Source organism: Oryzias latipes, chromosome 8 (genome assembly GCF_053564925.1).
Source record: "Oryzias latipes strain Hd-rR chromosome 8, Olatipes_Hd-rR_3.1".
Classification (NCBI taxonomy): Eukaryota; Metazoa; Chordata; class Actinopteri; order Beloniformes; family Adrianichthyidae; genus Oryzias; species Oryzias latipes.
In genome coordinates this window covers 19,306,874-19,328,945 of record NC_136244.1, presented here as the reverse complement: position 1 = coordinate 19,328,945, position 22,072 = coordinate 19,306,874, and the positions used below count along the sequence as shown (strand labels likewise).

Here is a 22,072-nt window from a genome sequence, read left to right as displayed (position 1 = left end):
AAGCATCTATTCAGCATATTAAAGACTTGGAGGAATTCCAAATGGTTTGGCTCATCAAAAAGTCAGGGAAGAAGTTAGACGAGATAATTTTAGAGATCATAGCGGCATCATTTTACAGAATCTAGCTTTTTTAATCTTAATTTGCCAAATTTAGCAGGTTTCTTTAATTCTCCTCTTTGTCCATAATTTCAAAAACTTCTGGTCATCCCATAGGAACCTGTAGGAGGCAAGGATTGCCAGGATTGACCATGGCACAGCAAGGAGCCTGAAAGCAACAAATCCCATTGTCATAGAATGCATCAAGGATGAGTCAGAGATGATGGTTTAAGAAAAGATGGAGATTCTTCAAAATAAGACTTTGAAATAGAGAACAAAACAAAACAAAAAAGAGAAAAGAAAACAACGCAAATGGGTTGGGGCTACACAACAGAAGATTCCGACTGAAAAAAATAGCTGTGCATCTCCACAAGAATGTCTCACTTCCTGTCTGTAAATACGAATACAATGTGCTCTCTCATCTTTCTCAAACACATAGAGAAGACACAGGAAAACATTTGTTGATTGTAATACACACATGTTTGTGCACAACATCTAAAGACACAAAGGCATCATCAACCACAAGCCTATATCTAAAAAATTGGTTATCTGCACCACCATATGTTTGATTCACTTTCAATTCGTCTCAGCTTCTTGCTGCACAGCCTGTCATTAACGGCAAACACAGCCACCACTGTGCCCCCCAAATATGATCTGGGTCTTCACAATCACGTCTCTCTTTCATTGTTTCATTTCAGTCTGCGAGGTCCAGACCGTCCAGCAAATGTTGCCAGATTCAACATGTGTGCATGTCAAGCAAATGCAACATCTACTGTCCTTTCCTGTTGAGGCATACTGCTCGCACAGGGATTTTCTGAATTGCAGTATATGTGGAGAGTAAAAGAATAGGGTTGTGTGGGTGACAGTCAGCAGAGGAAGTAATGAAACAGGACAAAAACTACAATGTGGTGAACATCTTTAGAAGTGAAGACAGAGTGGATTTCAGGACAGTCAGGCAGCCACATCTGTTTGACAGTGACCAAAGTCAACACATAAGAAATGAAAAGAGTTGTGGAGCTCTAAATTTATAGAGTCCCAACCAAGAAATAGGAGCTGATGTGATAACCTGCAAGGAGACGTGGCAAATATTGGCCTGAATTATTGTGAACATGGGAGCAAGAGTGTTTTTGCAAAGCGCATTCACAAAGACTTATGGGGGAATATTAAACAGATCCATGACAGGAATTTTAATCCACTGTGATCCTTTCAGCCAGGGTTCAGCCATTCCTCCCTCTCGAGCAGACGTTAAACGTTTTCACGGTAAACTGACGTCGATCACAGGCAAACTCCAACATGACATCACGGGGTGCTTCACCCTCCTGACCACACCTGCCGCCTGACGCGCGAGGATCCAAACCTCAGAAGTGGTCGATCGGAACGCAACAGTTGATTCGGGTTTTGTATGCACATGCGCAATAGATATCCAGAATAATTGCTGTTGCTTCTGCACACTTCCAAGACTTTCCTGCAACTTCCTTAAGCAATTCCAGACACTTTTTTAACACTATAGCCTTGAGCAACTCCCCTGGACAAGATGCAGCAGCATCATTAAACAGAGTCAAGTACCAGGGGAGGGTGGGGGGTGGGGGGTAAAAACTAATAAATCAAGACATTTAAATTATTTTAAAAAAATGAGGAAAATATTAATATTTACTTAAACTAAAGATATGAATTAAAATGCATGCAACAATTCGTACAATAAGGTGACAGCATTATTTTAATAAACCCATTAATGCCATAAAACAAAGGGTATGTTGTTTTCAGTTGTTGTTTTTTTGACGATACTTTACCAGTTTGACTCGTCGCTAAGGGACGTAGGATGAACAGAAAAAGTATTGTCCAGCAAGACGTGGTCCTTGTTTGGTGGTCCATCCTTTAAGCAGGGACCCCCGTCTCCTTCTGCAGCCACTGCTTCTCACTGTAGCCCGTTCTGCTTGTGCAAACCTGCTAGAAACGCGCGGAGAAAGACACAGACGCCGTGTAGTCCACTTCCTTGATTGTTGGGAAAAGTTAGGCTGTGATGACTCGTCCAAGTTTTGCTCTATCTCTCTCATTCAATCTTACCATCACTCCCTCCCTCCGTTTTCTACCTCCTCCTTCTTCGTTTCCCCACGTGACCGTGCGCTAAGACACATGAGTGAGCGGTGCGCTGGCGGAGAACTCTGCCGTAAATCACCTTTATTACGCGAGATAATTTGTTAGGTCTCTGCTCTTAAGAGCAGTCTTTAACCTCAGAGGTGATGTACTGCTCGGCAGTCTTCCTCCTGAACACAATAGTCTTGATTTTTCCAGATACCACCATGCAAGGTGTGTTCAGGCTGGAGCCTGAAAAGTGAGGCCACAGGCTGAATCCCTTCAGGTTGGAGGTTATTGACTGTGAGCAGGGCAATGCATGATTGGTCAGCTTGATTTGTTTAGCTGCAGGCACACCTGAAGCCAAAAATCAGGAAGATTTGTCATTGTCCACTCTTAAGCTGAACAGATCTCTAGTCAGATCTTGCATGTTTCAGAAATAAAGAAACAAGATTCAGTTTTACCATGCAGAAACTTTTTTTTGTTTTTTTTTATTTTAAAAACAATCAAACAATTATACATATGTATTTGCAATTATGTTTTTTCCCCAAGAAGCTTTGAAACAGAAACTCTGGCTGAAGATGACATTCAAGCTCCCATTATACAAAGCATAGGCAACTACCATTACAATGCAATCAATTGACTTCTGAGTATTTTAGAAAATTATTATTGCTGTGCAACACAGATTGACTACTTATGCAAAGAATTCATCAAACCAACAGAAATGGCCTATGATGCGGCATATATATTATGATCAGCTGAAAACATTTTCCGCTTAGCATCTGAATCTATATGTCTCAACAAAGTCAAAGATCATCTAAAAGAGGACAGCCCTAACAGATCCCCATTTAAACATGTAGTTTGCCTGTTGAGCCCCTGTGGAAAATGAATCCCATCTACCTGAAATATAATGAATTCCTGGAAAAAACCTATTGAGTTGAGACTTGCTCTGTGATAAGACATGTAAAGACTTCTGCTAATTGGAAAATTACTAAATCTAATGTTTCCAGAGTCCAAGAAACCAGCTTTTGCACAGTAGTGGGGAAGATAAATCACAGTGAACAGAGATCTGGAGCGAAGCCATCTCAGGGGAGCAGAGTGACGAGAAAGAAGAAGAAAGAGCCTGGCGTTAATATGCCAAACCAAAGCAAAGCGTCACTCAGAAATGATTTGATGTGGAATTTCACTGACAGGAGGGACACGTCTTATGCAATCATAACTTTCACCTTTTGACCTTCAATATGATATATAAAACTGATGGATTTCAAAACATTTTTGAACATAGTAAAATACGATTTTAATTAAATGTCAACAGTTATTCAAAATCTAATATTTTCTACATAAAGCACAAATGCTGAATGCATAAGGGAGGCCAGAGAAATCTATAGAAAACTTGACAAAACACCCAAGGAGCAACAAAGTTTAGATAGATCTCAACTCTTACTGTGTCCATTCACAGGTTAGCCAGCCAGAGTCAGGGCTACATTCCTGCCAGCTCTTAGCAGATAGTTGCTAAGACTTCACGGTGCAGTCTGAGCTCTTTGTGAGAAATAGTTTCAAAGTATGTGCTATGTACTTGTGTCCATTATCAAACTTGTACAACCTAAATATGCACACATTAGCAACCAAAGTTAGTTACATTCTAAAAATGAACTGTTTACATGAAATTATTATAAAGGACATTTCAAAAACTGGCAAAGATTAAGTAGATGGTCGCTTCATATCAGTGCTTTGTCATTTTGCATTCACTCTCCATAGTAAATGGACTCTATTTGTCAAGTTGGTGAAAACCCATTTAAATGATGAAAAGAGAACCTGCAAGAGCTCAAACCATGCTGGCAGTCTCTTTATCCTGATTGCCATTTAGCATAAACCTGCAGACCCGCTTGAGTTTGCACTCATTCACAATCACATGGAAATAACACAATAATAAACTATGCCCATTATGCAATGTGACATTTATTTATAGTCTAGTGGATGGAAAAAAAATAGAAAAGAAAATCAATCACTGGAATTGGAGGTAAAAAAAAAGCCTAAAGGGTGTTGTTTTCTCAGCAGCATTTCATGTGTGTTTATGTATTCCTTAATTAATCCTGCAAGTGGCTAAATGATGCTCGCTGTGTTGAAGGCTGACATTTATTTCACATGAGTGATGGCTTTCAAATTGGAAGTCTCTCTCTGCAGGTAAATCTGTGTTGATAAATGACTGTGGACATACTGTGTTATTTAATCATTGCATGAGGGTGGAAGTGAAGTAATCAGTTATCTCTTTGCATTTCAGACTCTACTGTGAAACCTACTGCAGAGAAGCAAGAATTAGAGTGAGATAAGACAGATTTTCCTTCGAGTGTGCGCACTGTTTAGAGAACAATAAAAAGTTCTAAAGGAAGAAGCACTAGACTTTTATATCTGGCCAAAAAGAAAAGAAAGAAAGTATAGATTCAGTATGAGATGTCTGCCTATATTTTGAGATGCTTTTTTTTTTTTTTTACATTTTCCATCATTTTTATGATGGTAATCTAAGTGGAGAAATTAGGGTGAATTAACAATCAAATATGCACACATAAAACATTTTTGCTGCAGAAAAGAAATCTTATTCTATCTTTCGGGAGTTCGAAAAATTATGATATGTGAAAGCACCTCTGCAGATCAAAAAGTACGACTGTGCCAGCCAATAACTGTTTGTGATATTATGTCCATACATCAGACAGAGAGTGCTCTTACATAAGAACTTTGAGGAAGCTGTACTTTTCCCCAAACAAAAGCGCAGAGCAGCAGAGAGACAACTTTATTGAAATGTGATAGAGGACAGAGGACGTTTATTTGGCAGAATTAGATTGACAACAACATTTTGTAGCTAAACTGCATGAATGCTTTTCTGCATATATGGAATTAAAATTAAGCCACTTTCTTTTATAATAAACCCAAAAATGTATTATTGTCTAATCAGAACAATAGACCTGATCTAGATTTTGGAAAATCAATTCATTGATTGAGTCGATTAATTGTTACATCCTTACAAAACAATACATTTTTTACACCTAAAATGTAATCAAAACAAAACAAATATTGTAAATAATAAAAGTAGATTTTTTTTAAAGTACATTTACTGTAAAATACAAGGGAAAGTGTCAGTAAATCTTTGAAACTAAAGGAAGTTGTGGTGCATTTGACACAACAGGAAGCATGTTTGGAAATTTCCTGCTTTGCACTGGGCCAGTAAGTAAAGCAAACTGGCAGTCTAGGGATAATTATGATCATTAAAGAGAAGGGAGACTAAGCCAATTAACATTTAAGCACCATGTGTGTTAAATGAGCTGCTCCAACAACAGATCAAATAAACCTAATCAGCTGCCACACTCTTGCTTAAACTGATATGTTCTCTCTCGTTACTTTACAGCGATTGTGTTATAATAACCTGCAAGGCCATGTAGAAGGGTGAATAATGTAATGGAGAAACACTAGAAAATGAGGTTTAAGACTTTTAAAAGTAACTTGGTACCAAAGAATATATGTAAAAAAGTCTTACAGGGAGGTTTTCCTTATCCGTGACACTCAAATGCAACATGTTCCTTCTGTTTTCCTTAACGCCTGCAAACTTTCTTATACAGCAGTGTTCCTTTCTGCATGTTTTATTGCAGAAATCTAAGTGAAGACAGCCTGCTCTCCTCCATCCTGTTCTCCACCTCTTTGGAATGGTCTGGCCTCTAACAATGATCAGCTTGTATATCAATGTTCCAAGTTCATCCCAAGCAAGATCAGCCCAGAGCCTAACAACCAAAGATTATTTATTTCATGCCTTTTTTTTCCATCACACAAATAAATCCTACTCACATTCCTACCATTTCCCCCCATTCAAATATCTATACATACAAATGTTTTTCGGATTCTATGAAGCCCAAAAATGAGCACTGGAGAATAATGTTCTCCAGGCTCTTTCTGTGCCGAGTTCATTTTGTGTGATCTGCTACTACAAGGGAAAAAAATGTCAACTCTTTACTGCTGGTGCTGCTCCTGGTCTCCTCTTTCATCTCTTTCTCTCAATTAAAGGTGTTCTCTTTCTGCCAGAAAAAATGCCAGAAAACACTTTCCCTCCTTTCTGTACGCCGATTCTTCTCCTTTCAAGGCTCCCTCCCTTCCACTGACCTCCATCTACTCTTTGCCTTCATCTCTTTCTTTGCTTGTGTTCTGGTAAGGTTTTGCATTCCACACCTCCTCTGGAGACTGCACACAAAAGAGCAAAAAGTGTCGCTTCATCCGTGGCAAACATTCCAGTCTTGTTGGTTTTTCTGTACAGATAGGAACCCTTGTCATTTCTGCTGCATCGCTCTGTTTTGTCCAGTACCACAGGGACATAATTAAGACCCAGACAAGTCACAGGCAACATTAGTATTTTACTGCTAAGAAATAACATGTTTTTCTTACTAATTTTCCGAATTTTGTCATCAAATATTCCCAGCATTTCATCTTTAATTGCGGTGAATGAAAGCAGACATTATTCAGTCAGCTGGAAAAACAGTCAAAGTCCTTGAAGCATCTGTTCATATATCCTTAAAGCCAGTACACAGGAAATTGGTTAGTCAACTGTAAAAAATGAGGTTTATTTGGGATGCAAGGATCATTGCTGATGACTTGGACTTTAGAGAGGAAATAAGAGATGATTGGGGTTCACAGCACAATTGGAATGCTTTCAGATGACTTCTGAGAAAGGTGAAAAGCTCTGCAGAAAAATAAAAAAGTACTTACTGCTGCAGTGAGCATTTGTCGGTATGGATGCATTTGACTTTTCATTAGAGGGAAAAAAAGGGGGGGGGGGGGGGGGGGTCGGAGGGTTCACAACAAGACTTTTAAAATAGACTGAGCACAAAGCACGGAAAAGCGTGTAAAGACTTACATTATTACCACCTCCTTTTTGTCACTCTTTGAATTGTTTCTGTGTTGCAGCTTTTCAAATTTCACAACAAAAGCTTGGAGTCCGGCAGACGTCAATAGTTTTCCAGCTTCCTTCTGCTTTACCATCCAAGCCTGTTCCGTCTATTTAGAGGCGTTCAAATTATCCAGTAAACACAACCTCCATCAATTTTAGCATTTGGTGGATGTATTTTAAAATGATGATTTTATTGTGTTTGGAGTCTTATCATTAATTAAAACTCTAAAGCATTTGGATATTTATTTCCATCTTTTACTTAATTGATTTACTTGATTTCTCCTTAGACTATTATGACACAAATAGTCCCATCGTTTATATAAAAAAATTCATCTTTTCTTAAAACAAGTATTTATTAAGCTATGATTGTGTTTTAAGAGTTTTTTCTTTGACAACTTAAATTGAAGTTTCATTTGCTTAACTTAAACATTCAAAAAATATTTCCTAAAACAACATTTCTTCAAATGTAAACATTTATTTTAATAATTAGGAATATTTCTTTTGGTAAAGATTGGATCTGCTTTCTGATAAAGACTCATGAAAAGCCTGGGATTCGGGGGACTACATCGGGGTCTCTTTGTTTCTGTTTTGCAGTATTTGCTAAAAGACCTACTAATAGAAGTGCAGTCAGCAAGAACGTAAAATGAAACATGCATCAGTGAGCCAAAAAAAGAAAGCATTCAAACTATAAGAATTCTGTAAACAAAAACAAAAAAATGCTTCTGGTAAGTCAAACGATAAACCTCTGGAAAAAAAAACCACAACAGTGAATGCTAATGCATTGTTGATTGCACATGAAATAAGAGTCATTTCTTCACATTTTTCAGCAGAATCTGCTGGCTTTTGAGCAGAACCTTGTTTCTTTTTGCTGTGGCTTCCTCCCTTGCATTATCCTTTTCTGTTTTTCTTCAGGAGGAACCACCTCAGACATGGCGAGCAGTTAAGTGGAACTGCTGTGGATGTGCATTAATTCCGGTATACCCCTTTTGTTTCAACTTATGTTCCACTTCATTTTCCTGTTTCTTTCATTCAAATTGCTGATTTCTACAGATTTACAAAATGCAGACAGAGGGTTGAAAAAAACTATTTGGTAATTAAAGAAACCCATGGCTGTTTTGGAGAGGGATTTAAAATGGTTTTGTTGTGGATTATGGCTGCATGCATAACATTTCTGCTGCATGTGGTTTGGCTTTGATGCCTTCTTTTTTGGTTGCTACTTTTCAAAGCTGTTTTATTTTTAATTAAAAATGCTTCCAAGTGTGTCACTTGACATCAGTGTTGGGAGTAGCTTATTACAACATTTATGTATTAAACAAACAGATTACATTTTACAGAAACAAATCAGTGTATGGCACTGCTAACGAATTTTAAATCACATTTGTTACTTCAGAGTTAATGTTCCCCTGAGCAGGTATTACACAAAAAGTGACCTACAAGTATATGTAAAACAAAAGGCATGGACGTGATGCATTTTAATGCAGTGACAATAATATTGTAAATTCATGGATTATTTTTAAAATGCATCAACAACTTATTTGTAAATTCTGATGGTTTTTAAGTAACTTACACCACACAGTTTGACGGAACGCATTTTCCTTTATTAAAACAATTTTTCGCTTTAAAATTATAAAGTTATTTTAAATTTCTTTCTCCTTTTTTTAGGCTTGTTGATAAATCAGATGGAGCTATGATGGTTGATTAAGTTACCTTTTTCTGTAATCTTAACTCTTTGCATTTGTTTGTTTAGAGAGCCCTGTGGCAGAAGAGCAACTCATCAGGGTGTCTTCATTTAAAATTAGCTGGGATAGGCTCCAGCAACCCCCAAAGGGGATTGAGCAGCTTCAGAAAATAGATGGCTGGATGGTTGTTTAGGGTACAGAGCTGTAACCGAGATTTTCAGCCATGTCACGGGTTGTGTTAGTGCCCCCTCTAATCATTTGGCTGCTTTGCATTCGAGCAGGAGGGGAGGAGGATTATAAAATGTCACAGTTGTCACATTTAAACGCTTTTGTTGGTAACAAGAATCTAAATGCCAAAATAACCTTTATCCGGAAAGTCTGCCATCTAACCATAAAAACTGAAAAGTCACTCAACGGTCAGACGGGGACAGGGCAAATGTTTGAACATGATATTTTGATGGGAAGGTATTGGTGCCAGAAAATATATTGGATGTGAAAAAAGTCAGGTTTCTTGTTTAGGCTGAGGCAGGAAGAATCTTTTAAAGTGTGTTGAGCTTTGTTTAAAATCTAGAATCTACCCTAATCAAGATAATACCTGATGAGTGAATATCAAGCAGTGTTTCATGCATTTAAGATGACAACATGGCAAATATGTCAATGTTAGGTTAACTGTTGAAAATATTAAACAGCCATATGCTGTATAAAATTGACTCAGACAGACATTGTAGATCCTTCTGGGATAATTCTCTCAGGGAAAGTGGGCTTTCAGCAGCTTAACGAGTACAATATCAATATTTTTGCAACAACTACGCACAAATCATTTTAACTGCATTGACATGACATGGCATGTAGGCTGAATCTTTGAGTTAATGTAAAAATTAGGGCACAAAACACTCACAAACCGTTCACTTGCTAATTATTTAAATGCCTTTGAGGGGTCTTTATTTATGTCTGCTTGTGGGCCATAACATTTGGATTACAAGGAAAACAAACTGACAATCCTAAGACAGAAAAACAGTATTTAGGAATTTGCATGAAGTTGCATCACATTAGCAACAGATCCAAACAAAACGGACTTTTGCACCAAGATGTCTTATCTTATCAGCACACCTTCAACCTCTTATGAGAGCAAAGTCTCTCTGCTCAACCAAACAGACCCTTGCTGATTTAGCCAGAGTCAAAACAAACTCAGAAAATTCTTCTCACAGTCTGAATCTGTTATTATCTGGGTTGTAGTTATGCAGTTAGATGGGATCCCAGCTGATCTAATTTCTGAAATAATGACATTTGTGTAGGATTACAAAGGGCGTTAAAATGCTAAAAAAGAAGACTTTAATTGATATTTTAAAGCTTGATATTGAAACGTATGCATGCAGATTTTAGAAAATTGGGACTTTTATTTTGGAAATATTTCAGAGTTTAGTGGAAATGTCTTAACTTGAAACATTCCTTTTTAGTAAGAATTAACAAACAAACATAGAACAATTCCTTACTATTTCTAATAACAGTTGTGTTCAGTTGTGTAGCTTTAGAAATTAATTCTAAAAATATCATTCATCGATCACACCGAGATTATAAATCGAAACAACAGAGTATGATCGAAATTAATCATGCAGGTAATACCTTGCGTTACCACAAGAGGACAGTATGTCGCTTTTTTGCTCCTCTCACTGTTTTATTAGACAGCAAATAATGCAATGAGTCAAACTAACTTCACGAAAACCAGGCAAAGAAGATTTAATTTGGTTTTATACGCTATTGCCAGATCACACCTTTAGAATACACACACACACATATATATTCTATATATATATATATATATATATATATATATATATATATATATATATATATATATATATATATATATATATATATATATATATATATACATGCACACACACTCACGCGTACATGCAGCATAGCCAACATGACAGTAGAAAAGACAGCAACGTGTTGCTGAGGTCAACACAGAAGCACAGAAATAAAATAAGCACTGCCCACTCTGCAACGCGCGCGCGTGCGCATGCACGCTTCCACTGTTAAAAAAAAAAAAGAATAAACTTTGACTATAATTTTGCGTCCAGGCAGGACTTATCAACGTTCAAGGTGCCCCGCTGCGTCGCTTTCAGGTTACGGGTTAGTCCACACATGTGACTGCGTTAGGCGCTCACACACGGCTGCATGATCCGCTTTAGTTTTTTTCTTTCTTTTTTTTAAGTCCGGTGATCGGCGGCTTCCTCCACAGCGACCATCCGGAGCAGAGGAGCGCTGGAAACACACTGCCTCCCCGGACAGATCATGGCGAACAGCGGGCAGAAAGTTGTGCTGATCACCGGCTGCTCCTCCGGCATTGGGTTACGAATTGCAGTTACGCTGGCCTCTGATGAAAAGAAGCGTTACCATGGTAAGTGCGCTTTATTTCACATTTCATACCTTTTATTCCGACATATCAGTGGCAAATCTATAAAAGTGAGTTTCGCTTAAAGGGCTCGAATGGCCGTGTTTACTTTCCCAGCAACACCGTGCTGTTGCACCCTCTTTACGCACCAACTTAGTTGGAGTGAGTTGCATGCACGACTCTCTCCGCCGGCTCACGCGTCATTCTGCGTCGATTAACAGCAACCCCGGTTAATATTTAGAATCATAGGCTTTTGTCAGGTCCGGGATTCTGCCCCCTCCTTCTTTAGTGCGCCTATTAACATCTGAAAGAGGTGCTTCCAGGGCTGGATCTGCAAGGATGCCGCATGACAGGCTGGACTCAGAAAAGAAGTCTTGTCAGTTCTTTTTCAAGTGACTTCTCCGGCACAAAGCTCCTTTTATAGCTGAGAATTGTAAAGCCCCTGCTCCATTTTAGTGCCGTGTCTAATGTGCCTATAGTTCCATCAGTGGAGCGAGTGTGGAACGAGGGACAAAGTTTGAGACCTGAACAAGCACGGGTTCACTCTACAGCAAGGACCTTGTTTGAAGTCTTCATTGGGACACAGGGGAGCTGGGTGTCCCACTTTGACATTGTGTGTCTCCACTTCCCAGCCATCATTTCACTCATGAAACCTGAAATTGAATTCAAAAAGTTGTTTAGTTTGTAGCAGCCACAGCCCAGTTGGTGAGTTTACCTCCAGAGCTCTGATTGGCTGCAAGCCTACAGTAAGTGCCAAGAGTTAAACCCTCAATTACTACTATAAGAAACCTGTAATTACAGTCACACATGAGTTCAGTCGTGACTGTAAGGCATTGTTAGATTTATTACCATGAATGTGAAAAGACCTCTCCCATCGTCCTGCTCAAGCTGATTGTGTTCCCTCCTTTGAGCCGCGTAAAGCTGATTTGCACAGAAATTCAGCAGATCAAATATTGCACAAAGTGAGAGTTTGCTGCAGTGGCACGAACAAAAAGAAACTGTTAAAAAAGTCTCTGAATTTCCACAGCAGTGGGGTTCAGTCAAAAATGTTTAAGCTGCTGCAGTATTTCCTTCAGGAACCACAAGAACAATGGTTCTCTTGTTTACTTCCCCACAAATACATACATTTCATGGAGCAGCTGCTTCTTAAATCAATAGGTTTGCTAAGATCCCTTCAGTGCATGGCACTTTTGACTGTTTTTAAAGATACCCCCTTCTAAAATGTAGCCAGAAAAATTATATGAATTCACTGCTTGTATCATCAAATACTGATAACATGTCAACGTGATGTAATATGTCCGGTAAATCCTAAACTGCCACAACAAAATAATCCCTTTCTAATCTTTGTTATACAACTGGGTTTGGGTTAAAACAGTAGTTTGTTTGTTTTTATTTGACAAGGGGAGCAGGTAGATTTAATTGCAGTGTTAAAAGTTATTTCCTCCAGGTCATTGTGCAACACGGTATGTTAGGTAACGCTTTCAAAGTCAGCAGAAAGTGAAGAAAAAAGAGCAGAGAAAGCCGACGCAACACAGAGCATCGTGATAGCAGCTGGTTCAGATAGATTGCAGCGCTCTATGTAGGTTAATGTTGTCCAGCGTGTAAAGTTCAGACAAAATCAATTCTGTTACAGGGGTGGGGATTTTTGTTGTTGTTGTTGGAAACTCTGACCCTGAGCTCCAGCCTTGAGTGTGTCATGTCTCGTCAAGTTTCCTGTTGTCTCGTGTGGGGTTTCCTGTTTTGTTTTGAAAGTCTAACCTACCTCTCGTTCCAGACCTTCCCCTTCCTGCTGTGTCTGCTCCCCACACCTGTGTCTGCCTCATCATCCCTGATCATTCCCACCTGTGCCTCCCCTCCTCATGTATTTATAGCCTGTGTTTCCCTTTGTCCTGTGCCTGTTTGTCATGTGCTTTCACCTGCCAAAGCTAGCTCTTCTCTTGATTCAAGAAATTAAATCCTTAAGCTCTGCATCTGAGTCCAGTCCTGTGTTCTGCCTTGTCAGTACAAACAGGCCAGAATGGACTCAGCAGAGAGCAGTAGTTTAACATCCATCCTGCAACGCCTGGAAGCCCGCCTTTCTCAACAGGAGGACTTCCAGAAGGCCCTGGCGTCTCATATGGTTCAGGTCTCTACCCAAGTTCAAGACCTCCGTTCAAGTTCCCCCTGGACAATCCCTCCTCCAGGACCCTCTGCTTCCATCCCAGTTCCTCCTACCTCCATGCCTGTCAGGAGCCAGGAAATCAAGCTCGCCCCTCCCGATCGTTACTCTGGAGAACCTGGACTGTGTAAGCCCTTCCTCACTGATTGTTCTATTCATTATGAACATTCACCCCATGCCTTCGTTTCTGACAGAGCCAGAATCGCCTTCATGATCTCCCATCTAGCGGGGAGGGCTCGTGCATGGGCCATGGCTGAGTGGGCTCGTGACTCCCCGCTCTGCTCATCTCTCATCGCCTTCCAGGAGGCGCTTCAGAACACTTTCGACCCGGTGTCAACCAGCCGGGATAAAGCCCGTGAGCTCACCATCATACGCCAAGGGGGGGACTCTGTCTGCGATTACGCCATCCGATTCCGCACCCTAGCAGCCGAGAGCGGGTGGAACTCGGTGGCGCTGTATGATGTCTTCATGAAAGGGCTGGCTCCGCGCATTCAGGAGCAGCTCATTCCGTTGGATTTACCTCAGGGTCTCGACTCTCTGATCGCTCTCGCCATCCGCACGGATAACCGACTCCATGAACTCGTCTCCCGACGTGGCAGCGGATCATCAGGAGGCGGGTCTTCTCGCGGGGCTGAATCCGCGGAAAGACGAAACCACCGCCGATTCTCAGCCGACCCGCATCCCTCCGTCACGGCGGACAGCTGTGAAGAGCCCATGCAGGTGGGAAGGACACGACTTTCGGCGGAGGAACGACAGCGACGCCTGCAGGAGGGCCGGTGCTTCTACTGTGGGGAGATTGGTCATCCCGTTTTCTCCTGCCCCGTGAAAAAAACAGCAACGGTGAGTCAGATCTCCGCTATGGACGGACGCACACGGAGCCTCACGTCATTAGTGGTGACCCACCACGGCTCCTCCACAGCTCTCGTAGCTCTCATTGACTCCGGGGCTGATGTCAGCCTAATGGACTGGAAGCTGGCAGTCAGCTTAGGTCTTAAGCCACAGCCTCTGGACAGACCCATCCAGGCCCGGGGCCTCCATGGGAGGGGTCTTTTTAATATCACTCATGTCTCAGAACCCCTCAAACTGTCCATAGGAAACCATTCAGAAATCATGTCTTTCCACCTGTTTGAGGGCTCCTCTAGGAAGCTGGTTCTGGGATTTCCTTGGCTGCGCGAGCACAATCCCCTGGTGGACTGGGCGACCGGGAAAATACTAGAATGGGGGCCAGGATGTGACGGACACAAAAGTCCCCATGCTGCAGGTAAACGAACCATCATAGACAATAACCCTGTTCCTGTTCGTTCTGCTCCAGGTCCAGAGGCCCCTGACCTGAGCACAATACCCTCATGTTACCATCATCTGTCTGAGGTCTTCAATAAATCCCGGGCTCTGAGCCTTCCACCCCATCGCCCCTACGACTGCGCCATCGACCTGGTTCCGGGATCCATCATTCCTAAAGGACACCTGTATTCAATCTCAGCTTCGGAACGCCAGGCGCTTAATAAATACATTGACGAATCTCTGGCAGCGGGTCTCATTCGTCCATCCTCATCCGCAGCTGGTGCCGGGTTCTTCTTTGTCGGAAAGAAGGATGGGACCCTTCGACCCTGCATAGATTACAGCGCGCTCAACAACATAACCGTCAAAAACAGATATCCGTTGCCGCTCATGTCCTCTGTTTTCGACCAGCTCCAGCAGGCCAGGGTGTTTACTAAGCTCGATCTCCGTAACGCCTATCATTTGGTCAGGATCAGAGAGGGGGACGAGTGGAAAACAGGGTTCAACACCCCAAGAGGCCACTATGAATACCGGGTCATGCCCTTTGGACTCACTAACGCCCCCGCCGTTTTCCAGGCCATGATCAATGATGTCCTCAGGGACTTCTTGGATCATTTTGTGTATGTTTATTTGGATGACATCTTGATTTACTCCCCGGACCTGGACTCTCATGTCTCCCATGTCTCCGCAGTCCTCCAGCGACTTCTAGATAACCACCTTTACGTCAAAGCCGAAAAGAGTGAGTTCCACGTTTCCACCGTCACCTTCCTAGGTTTTGTTGTGTCAGCAGGGGCGGTAAAGATGGATCCAGCCAAGGTCAGCGCAGTCAGGGACTGGCCGACACCTGACAGCCGAAAGAAGCTGCAGCAGTTCCTAGGCTTTGCGAACTTTTATAGACGCTTTATCCGGGGTTTTAGCTCAATTGCAGCACCCCTCCATGCCCTCACGTCCCCACGGGTGCAGTACCGGTGGACGCCTGCGGCCGAGACCGCTTTCCGGGCGTTAAAACGCCGCTTCACATCAGCTCCACTGCTCATTATGCCTGATCCACACCGTCAGTTCATCGTGGAGGTTGACGCCTCCAATGAAGGGTTAGGGGCCGTCCTATCACAGCGGTCGGAGCTGGATGGGAAGGTCCATCCCTGTGCGTTCCTGTCCCGGCGCCTCTCGCAGGCTGAACGCAACTACGACATCGGCAACCGGGAGCTGTTGGCGGTCAAGGTGGCTCTGGAGGAGTGGCGGCACTGGCTGGAGGGTGCGGAGCACCCTTTCATTGTCTGGACCGATCATAGAAACCTTGAGTATATCAGGACTGCCAAGAGACTTAATGCTCGCCAGGCCCGATGGAGACTCTTTTTTGATCGTTTTTCTTTTTCCCTTTCTTACAAGCCGGGGTCCAAGAACGTGAAGCCGGATGCCCTGTCTCGTCAGTTCGACCCCGCGCCTGTTGCCAAAGAACCTGAACCTATTCTTCCACTGACTTGTGTGGTTGGAGCGGTGTCTTGGCAGATAGAATCTGAGGTAATGCAGGCTAACAGTGGGGTGCAAACGCCCAGTGGTTGCCCAAGGAATCGCCTATTTGTACCCCCGACACTGCGCTCTAGGGTGATCCACTGGGCCCACACCTCACTGCTTTCCTGTCATCCGGGAGTTAGGCGGACCATGCACGCCATCTCTCGGAGGTTCTGGTGGCCTCGCATGGAGCCGGAGGTCCGGGAGTACGTTTCTGCCTGTTCAGTCTGTGCCAGGAACAAGTCTTCCACCAGTCGTCGCATGGGGCTCCTACAACCCCTTCCTGTACCTTCCAGACCGTGGGCGGACATCTCCATGGACTTCGTCACCGGCCTTCCTGTCTCACGTGGTCACACCACTGTTCTTACGGTCGTGGACAGGTTCTCAAAGATGGTCAGGTTCATCGCCCTGCCTAGACTGCCTTCAGCTAAAGGCACGGCAGAGATCATCATGAACCAAATTGTGAGGTACCACGGTTTCCCGAAGGACATTGTGTCAGACCGGGGACCTCAATTCGTGTCCCGGTTCTGGAAGGAGTTCTGCCGGCTCATCGGTGCCACGGTCAGCTTGACCTCGGGTTACCATCCCGAATCCAATGGCCAGACTGAACGTCTCAATCAACAGCTGGAAACCGGCCTCCGGTGCTTGGTCTCTCAGAACCCCTCAACATGGAGCAGGCACTTGATCTGGGTTGAGTATGCGCACAACACCCTGCCCACCTCAGCTACCGGCATCTCGCCCTTCAAGTGTGTCTTCGGTTACGAGCCACCCCTGTTTGCAGCCTTGGAACCCGATGTTGCAGTTCCGTCGGTCCACGCCCTGGTCCGCCGCTGCCGTCGCATCTGGGAGGCTGCCCGGCAGGTCCTGGTTCGGCAACAGGACAGGGTCAAGGCAGCCGCTGACCGCCGAAGGCGTCCCGCTCCCACCTACCGTCCCGGTCAGAAGGTCTGGCTCTCGACCAAGGACCTCAACCTGCACGTTCCAAGTCGGAAATTGGCTCCAAGGTTCGTGGGTCCGTTTCCTGTCTCCAAGGTCATCAACCCAGCAGCGGTCCGCCTTCGGCTGCCCCGGTCCCTCCGGGTCCATCCCACATTCCATGTCAGCAAGGTGAAGCCGGTGGTGGACAGTTCCCTGATGCCTCCCTCGGAGCCACCCCCTCCGCCCAGAATGGTGGGGGGTGGTCCGGTGTACACGGTGGAGAAGATTCTGGCTGTCCGGAAGCGGGGCCGGGGTCGCCAGTTCCTGGTGGACTGGAAGGGATACGGTCCGGAGGAGCGACAGTGGATTCCGGAACGCTTTATTGTGGACAAGTCGCTCCTGACGGATTTCTTTAGGTCTGGGGCTCCTGGACCGTCAGGAGTCGGTCCTTAAGGGGGGGGTTCTGTCATGTCTCGTCAAGTTTCCTGTTGTCTCGTGTGGGGTTTCCTGTTTTGTTTTGAAAGTCTAACCTACCTCTCGTTCCAGACCTTCCCCTTCCTGCTGTGTCTGCTCCCCACACCTGTGTCTGCCTCATCATCCCTGATCATTCCCACCTGTGCCTCCCCTCCTCATGTATTTATAGCCTGTGTTTCCCTTTGTCCTGTGCCTGTTTGTCATGTGCTTTCACCTGCCAAAGCTAGCTCTTCTCTTGATTCAAGAAATTAAATCCTTAAGCTCTGCATCTGAGTCCAGTCCTGTGTTCTGCCTTGTCAGAGTGTTTGCACACCTTTGTGTGTTACTTTGTCTCCTTTACCATGAATCTTAAACTGCTTTTTGTACTTAACTTTCAGGGGGAAAAAATTACATTTTTTTAGTGTCACAGTCAGATGAGAAAAAAAACAAATTCAGTAGATTCACGGAAACTCAATGCTGGAAAAGTTTCCCTTGGATTGATCAAAAGAGGCCTTTAATGATCCATTACAATAAAGAATGTGATTTTGGTGTTTTTAACATTTCTTGTGACATTTTCCTGATGTTGGAGGACATCTATAAGGAAAATTAACCATAAAATTGCATTTCTGAGTATTTCATTAGTCATATCTTTGTGAATCAGACGCAGATGAAATAAGCAGTTGGAAAAGTTTGTCGGTTTGACGTAGAGTCAATGGCAAACCTGCTCCACTCCATTCTGATGCATCCACTTGCAGACAAATAGATCCATGTGCATTTTTGTTTTCCTTGTATGAGCTAGCATCTGACTCAAAACTCTACGCCTGGTTAGCTCCACTTTTGCTCGCCATTTCTGTTGCACCGGTATTGTTAGATCGGGGTTGTTTGTGAGTGGCTGTAAGCTAGCGGGAGAGAGTGTTAATAGATTGATGTTGGCAAGCAGAGGTGGTTTTACTCTGCGCCAACACTGCTGCTCTGCAGAAACTACATCTTGTGAAACGGCACTGATTTTTGGATTTCGGCTTAAAACAGCTCAAAAATCATTAAAAGACAACTGGGAACACTTTTAAAATAGATCCGAAGATGATCGGAGTGGGGCTTTTAAAAACACATTTGTCTTTGTTTTTGTTTGCTGTCATCCATGTCCAACTGATGTCTCCCATCATCAGTCATCGCCACCATGCGGGACCTAAAGAAAAAGGACAAGCTGTTGGAGGCAGCTGGAGACGTGTACGGGAAGACCTTGATGCTTCTTCCATTAGATGTGTGCAGCGACGAGTCTGTCAGGCAGTGCATCAACAGTGTTAAGGATCGCCACATTGATATTCTGAGTAAGTGGGACACACTTCAAAGACAAGCTTTTCTTTTTGCATCTTTTAAATCAAACTAATTAAATTAAATTGTAAATTAAAATAGACCTTTCCTTAAGCGCATATAAATGCTCACATTATCATCAGTGCTTGTTCCGGGGCTGACTTGTCAGAGATGACAGTCCAAAACAGAGATGATTTGACACAGAGGTTACACTCTGTGTGGTTTTGCAGTTGAGTGGGTGGAAGGAGGGGATTGGGAGTCTTGAAATTCCAGTGAGCTGATGGATTTTGCACCTAAACTGAAAAAGCTATTATGAGCTAACATGAGTGAGCCATGTCTGACAGCAGTCCCGCAGCTTCGTGTGCCCCTGACAGCCTCTTTGTCTGAACCGGGAGGGCGCTGCAGCTTTAACAAAGCAAATGAGGGCTCCAAAGGTTGGAAATCCCGCTAGATGTCAAAAACAACACGGGTTGTTGCCTACAGCTGATTTTCTGTTGCAGCAGAGTTAATGTATCTGGATTGATACTTTTAGACTGGATGAAGCATTGTGTTGTAAAGCACTCTCCATCTTATTTCAAATCCATTGTTGCTCCCTTTTTCACATAATTACTCAAGATTCAGTGGCCTCTATCTCAATACTGACTGGTGTTACATCACAGCTCCCTGTTTTAGCTGCAAACTGACATCTGGTGGTCAAATATAGTACTGCCATCTGTGTTTACAGTCTATCATTTATTTAACAGACTAGCAAATATCAGTATTTTTTTTTTTTTCAATGTTGGATCATCACAGCTTTTTAACCAGAGTAACATGTGTGTGTCTGTGTTTCCTGTCAGTCAACAATGCAGGCGTGGGTCTGCTGGGACCCGTGGAGAGCATCAGCATTGAGGAGATGAAAAGAGTGTTTGACACCAACTTCTTTGGTGTGGTTCGCATGATCAAAGAAGTGATGCCAGACATGAAGAAGAGGCGTTCGGGACACATTGTGGTGATGAGCAGTGTGATGGGGCTCCAGGGTACGACTTTTCAACTGTTAAATGGAATTTTCAGGAAGTCAGTGACCAGAAGATTCAGGCTTTTGAAGCTTTTTAAATTGCCTTTAGTCGTTTAAAAATGACTAGTAAAAACTATGTTCAGTTCTGTCAAATTGTACACATTTGGAAAGATTAATAGGACAACTTGCTGAGGTGTTAACATTTGTAACAATCTGTTAGCGCACAAATGTCTCTTTTGTGCCTCAGATAACTTAATTCCCTATGAGAAAAAGAAAAAAATGATTCAGGTAACTAAATACTGTGTAACTGGATGACATAAATTAGTCCTGTCCCTTATATTTTTCTTGTTCTTGAATAAGGAGTGGTGTTCAACGATGTTTACACTGCCTCTAAGTTTGCCATGGAGGGGTTCTGTGAGAGCATGGCTGTCCAGCTGTTGAAGTTTAATATCCGGTAGATTACCCCTTTTTCCCCCTAACTGTACATCTGTCTTTACTTTTTCACTGCACATGCTGACTCTGTGTGTGTGCCTCGCCTCAGGTTGTCCATGATTGAGCCCGGCCCGGTTCATACTGAGTTTGAAACGAAGATGATGGAGGAAGTGGCCAAGATGGAATATCCAGGAGTAGATGCAGACACAATTCGGTATTTTAAAGATGTTTACCTGCCATCGTCCATAGATATATTTGAAGCTATGGGTCAGACACCAGAGGACATAGCAAAAGTAAGAATTGATTTCTAGCTTGTATTTGACTAAAGAAATGTTCAAATCAACGGATGAAATCACCCAAACTGTTTTCTTTTTGCAGTGCACTAAAAAGGTTATCGAGTCAGACAGCCCTCGCTTTAGGAATTTGACCAACAGCCTCTACACGCCCATCGTGGCCTTAAAATATGCAGATGAAACCGGCGGCTTGTCGGTCAACACCTTCTACAACCTGCTCTTCAATTTCGGTCCTCTCATGCACATCACCATGAACATCCTGAAGTGCCTAACGTGTAGCTGCCTGCGCAGACGCACCATCTCTCCTGACTGAGGGCAGGGTTCAACCCTCACCTTTTATCTTAACCTCCAAGACCCCTAGTCTCTTTCCCTGAGGCTCTGCCGAGGCCCAGCAGGTAGACTAGAACCAGTAACCTGGAGACAGGAGGCTCTTCTTAGCTTAAACGTGATACCATGATAAGCTTTGTTAGACAAAATGCACAATTGCACAAATTTTTGCCTTTTTTTTTTTCTTTGACCTTATATGAAACCACAAGATTAAGCAAACAGCCAACACAGATGTACAGAAAACACTGATGCCGGTCTGTTGTGCATTCAGTAGAAGGAGAAGGAAATTACCAGACAGAAATCGAACAATTAAAAGATATCAAAGCACAAAAACTGAACCCAGTTGATATGTGAAAAATAATTATAGAAAGATAGATTGTAACCTCACTTTACACATATGTGGCAAACATATGTAGCAAAGTCAGAATAGATAAATCTGCTTGTGCCTGCATTTTTGTTTGCCATAATGTAGTATTTTTATAGATATAACTGCTGTTGGATAATATTTTTTAATCTGTTAAGAAACATAATGTTTTTGATGTTTGAACGTGAATGAAGACAGGATCATATATTTTTTAATCTGATTTAGAAATAAAACGCTTTTGGTTTACCCTTAATGTTTTACTGTTTGTTTTTATTCAGTTCCATAAAAATATTAATTGCTAAGTTTTATTATAAATAAATAAGTAGCAGGACAGGACTTTCACACCCTAAAACATTTGCAGGAACTACTATCACGCAAAACCTTTTTATACCAGCAGGGGGCAGTATATCACTATTCTTACTCTGGAAACAGCAGATCATCAGAAGTGAGACCCGACTTTACTACTCACTAGTAACTTATAGCTCAAAAAGCTATTAATATTACCCTTCTGTTTAGATTGCCCTAGAGAATGTGAATGTGTCACATTTAATTTATTTTCTTATACATCAGAATTTTTGACTTGTTTCTGAACGGGAACATGGATGAGGCCTTGGCTTTAAGAAATCTTGCAGCAAACATCCCTTCTTATGTAGTTGCTTTTACAGCCATTTGATCGAAATATATATTTTAGTCACACATATTTATCATGTTATGTTGATAAGAGCAGCAGCGTAAAGTTATAGGAAAGATGAAAGTCCAAAAAGCTAGCAGGGCCTTCGGCAGAACATGTAGCGTTTTGTGCACATGCACTTGGTGTGTACCGTACGCATTAGCATGTGTTTGCATGCATGAGAAT

The 22,072-nt window shown here is 42.6% G+C and overlaps 2 protein-coding genes across 6 annotated transcripts in view; one reads left to right on the top strand and one right to left on the bottom strand.

Annotated features, from left to right (window-relative positions):
• col5a3a (collagen, type V, alpha 3a) overlaps positions 1-2,278 on the bottom strand; it is a 42,768-nt gene extending 40,490 nt beyond the window's left edge. For 3 of the 4 annotated variants that reach the window (XM_011478058.4, XM_011478059.4, XM_078951682.1), the window contains exon 1: positions 1,887-2,150. In XM_011478058.4, coding sequence (XP_011476360.1) covers positions 1,887-1,968 — 82 coding nt within the window. In that variant the 5' untranslated portion in view covers positions 1,969-2,150. The other variant, XM_078951678.1, reaches the window with a different exon arrangement.
• An 8,403-nt stretch (positions 2,279-10,681) lies between these two features.
• On the top strand, positions 10,682-21,469 carry rdh8a (retinol dehydrogenase 8a). 2 transcript variants are annotated; one of them, XM_004071356.5, is made up of 7 exons: positions 10,682-10,914; positions 10,997-11,182; positions 18,662-18,823; positions 19,643-19,822; positions 20,161-20,254; positions 20,342-20,525; positions 20,611-21,469. In XM_004071356.5, the coding sequence occupies exons 2-7, from the start codon at positions 11,077-11,079 to the stop codon at positions 20,836-20,838; spliced, it is 954 nt and encodes a 317-aa protein (XP_004071404.1). In that variant the 5' UTR covers positions 10,682-10,914; positions 10,997-11,076; the 3' UTR covers positions 20,839-21,469. The 2 variants fall into 2 exon arrangements, with proteins under 2 accessions (XP_004071404.1, XP_011476362.1); XM_011478060.4 differs by having other exon boundaries at positions 10,746-11,182.
• The last annotated feature ends 603 nt before the right edge of the window (positions 21,470-22,072 follow it).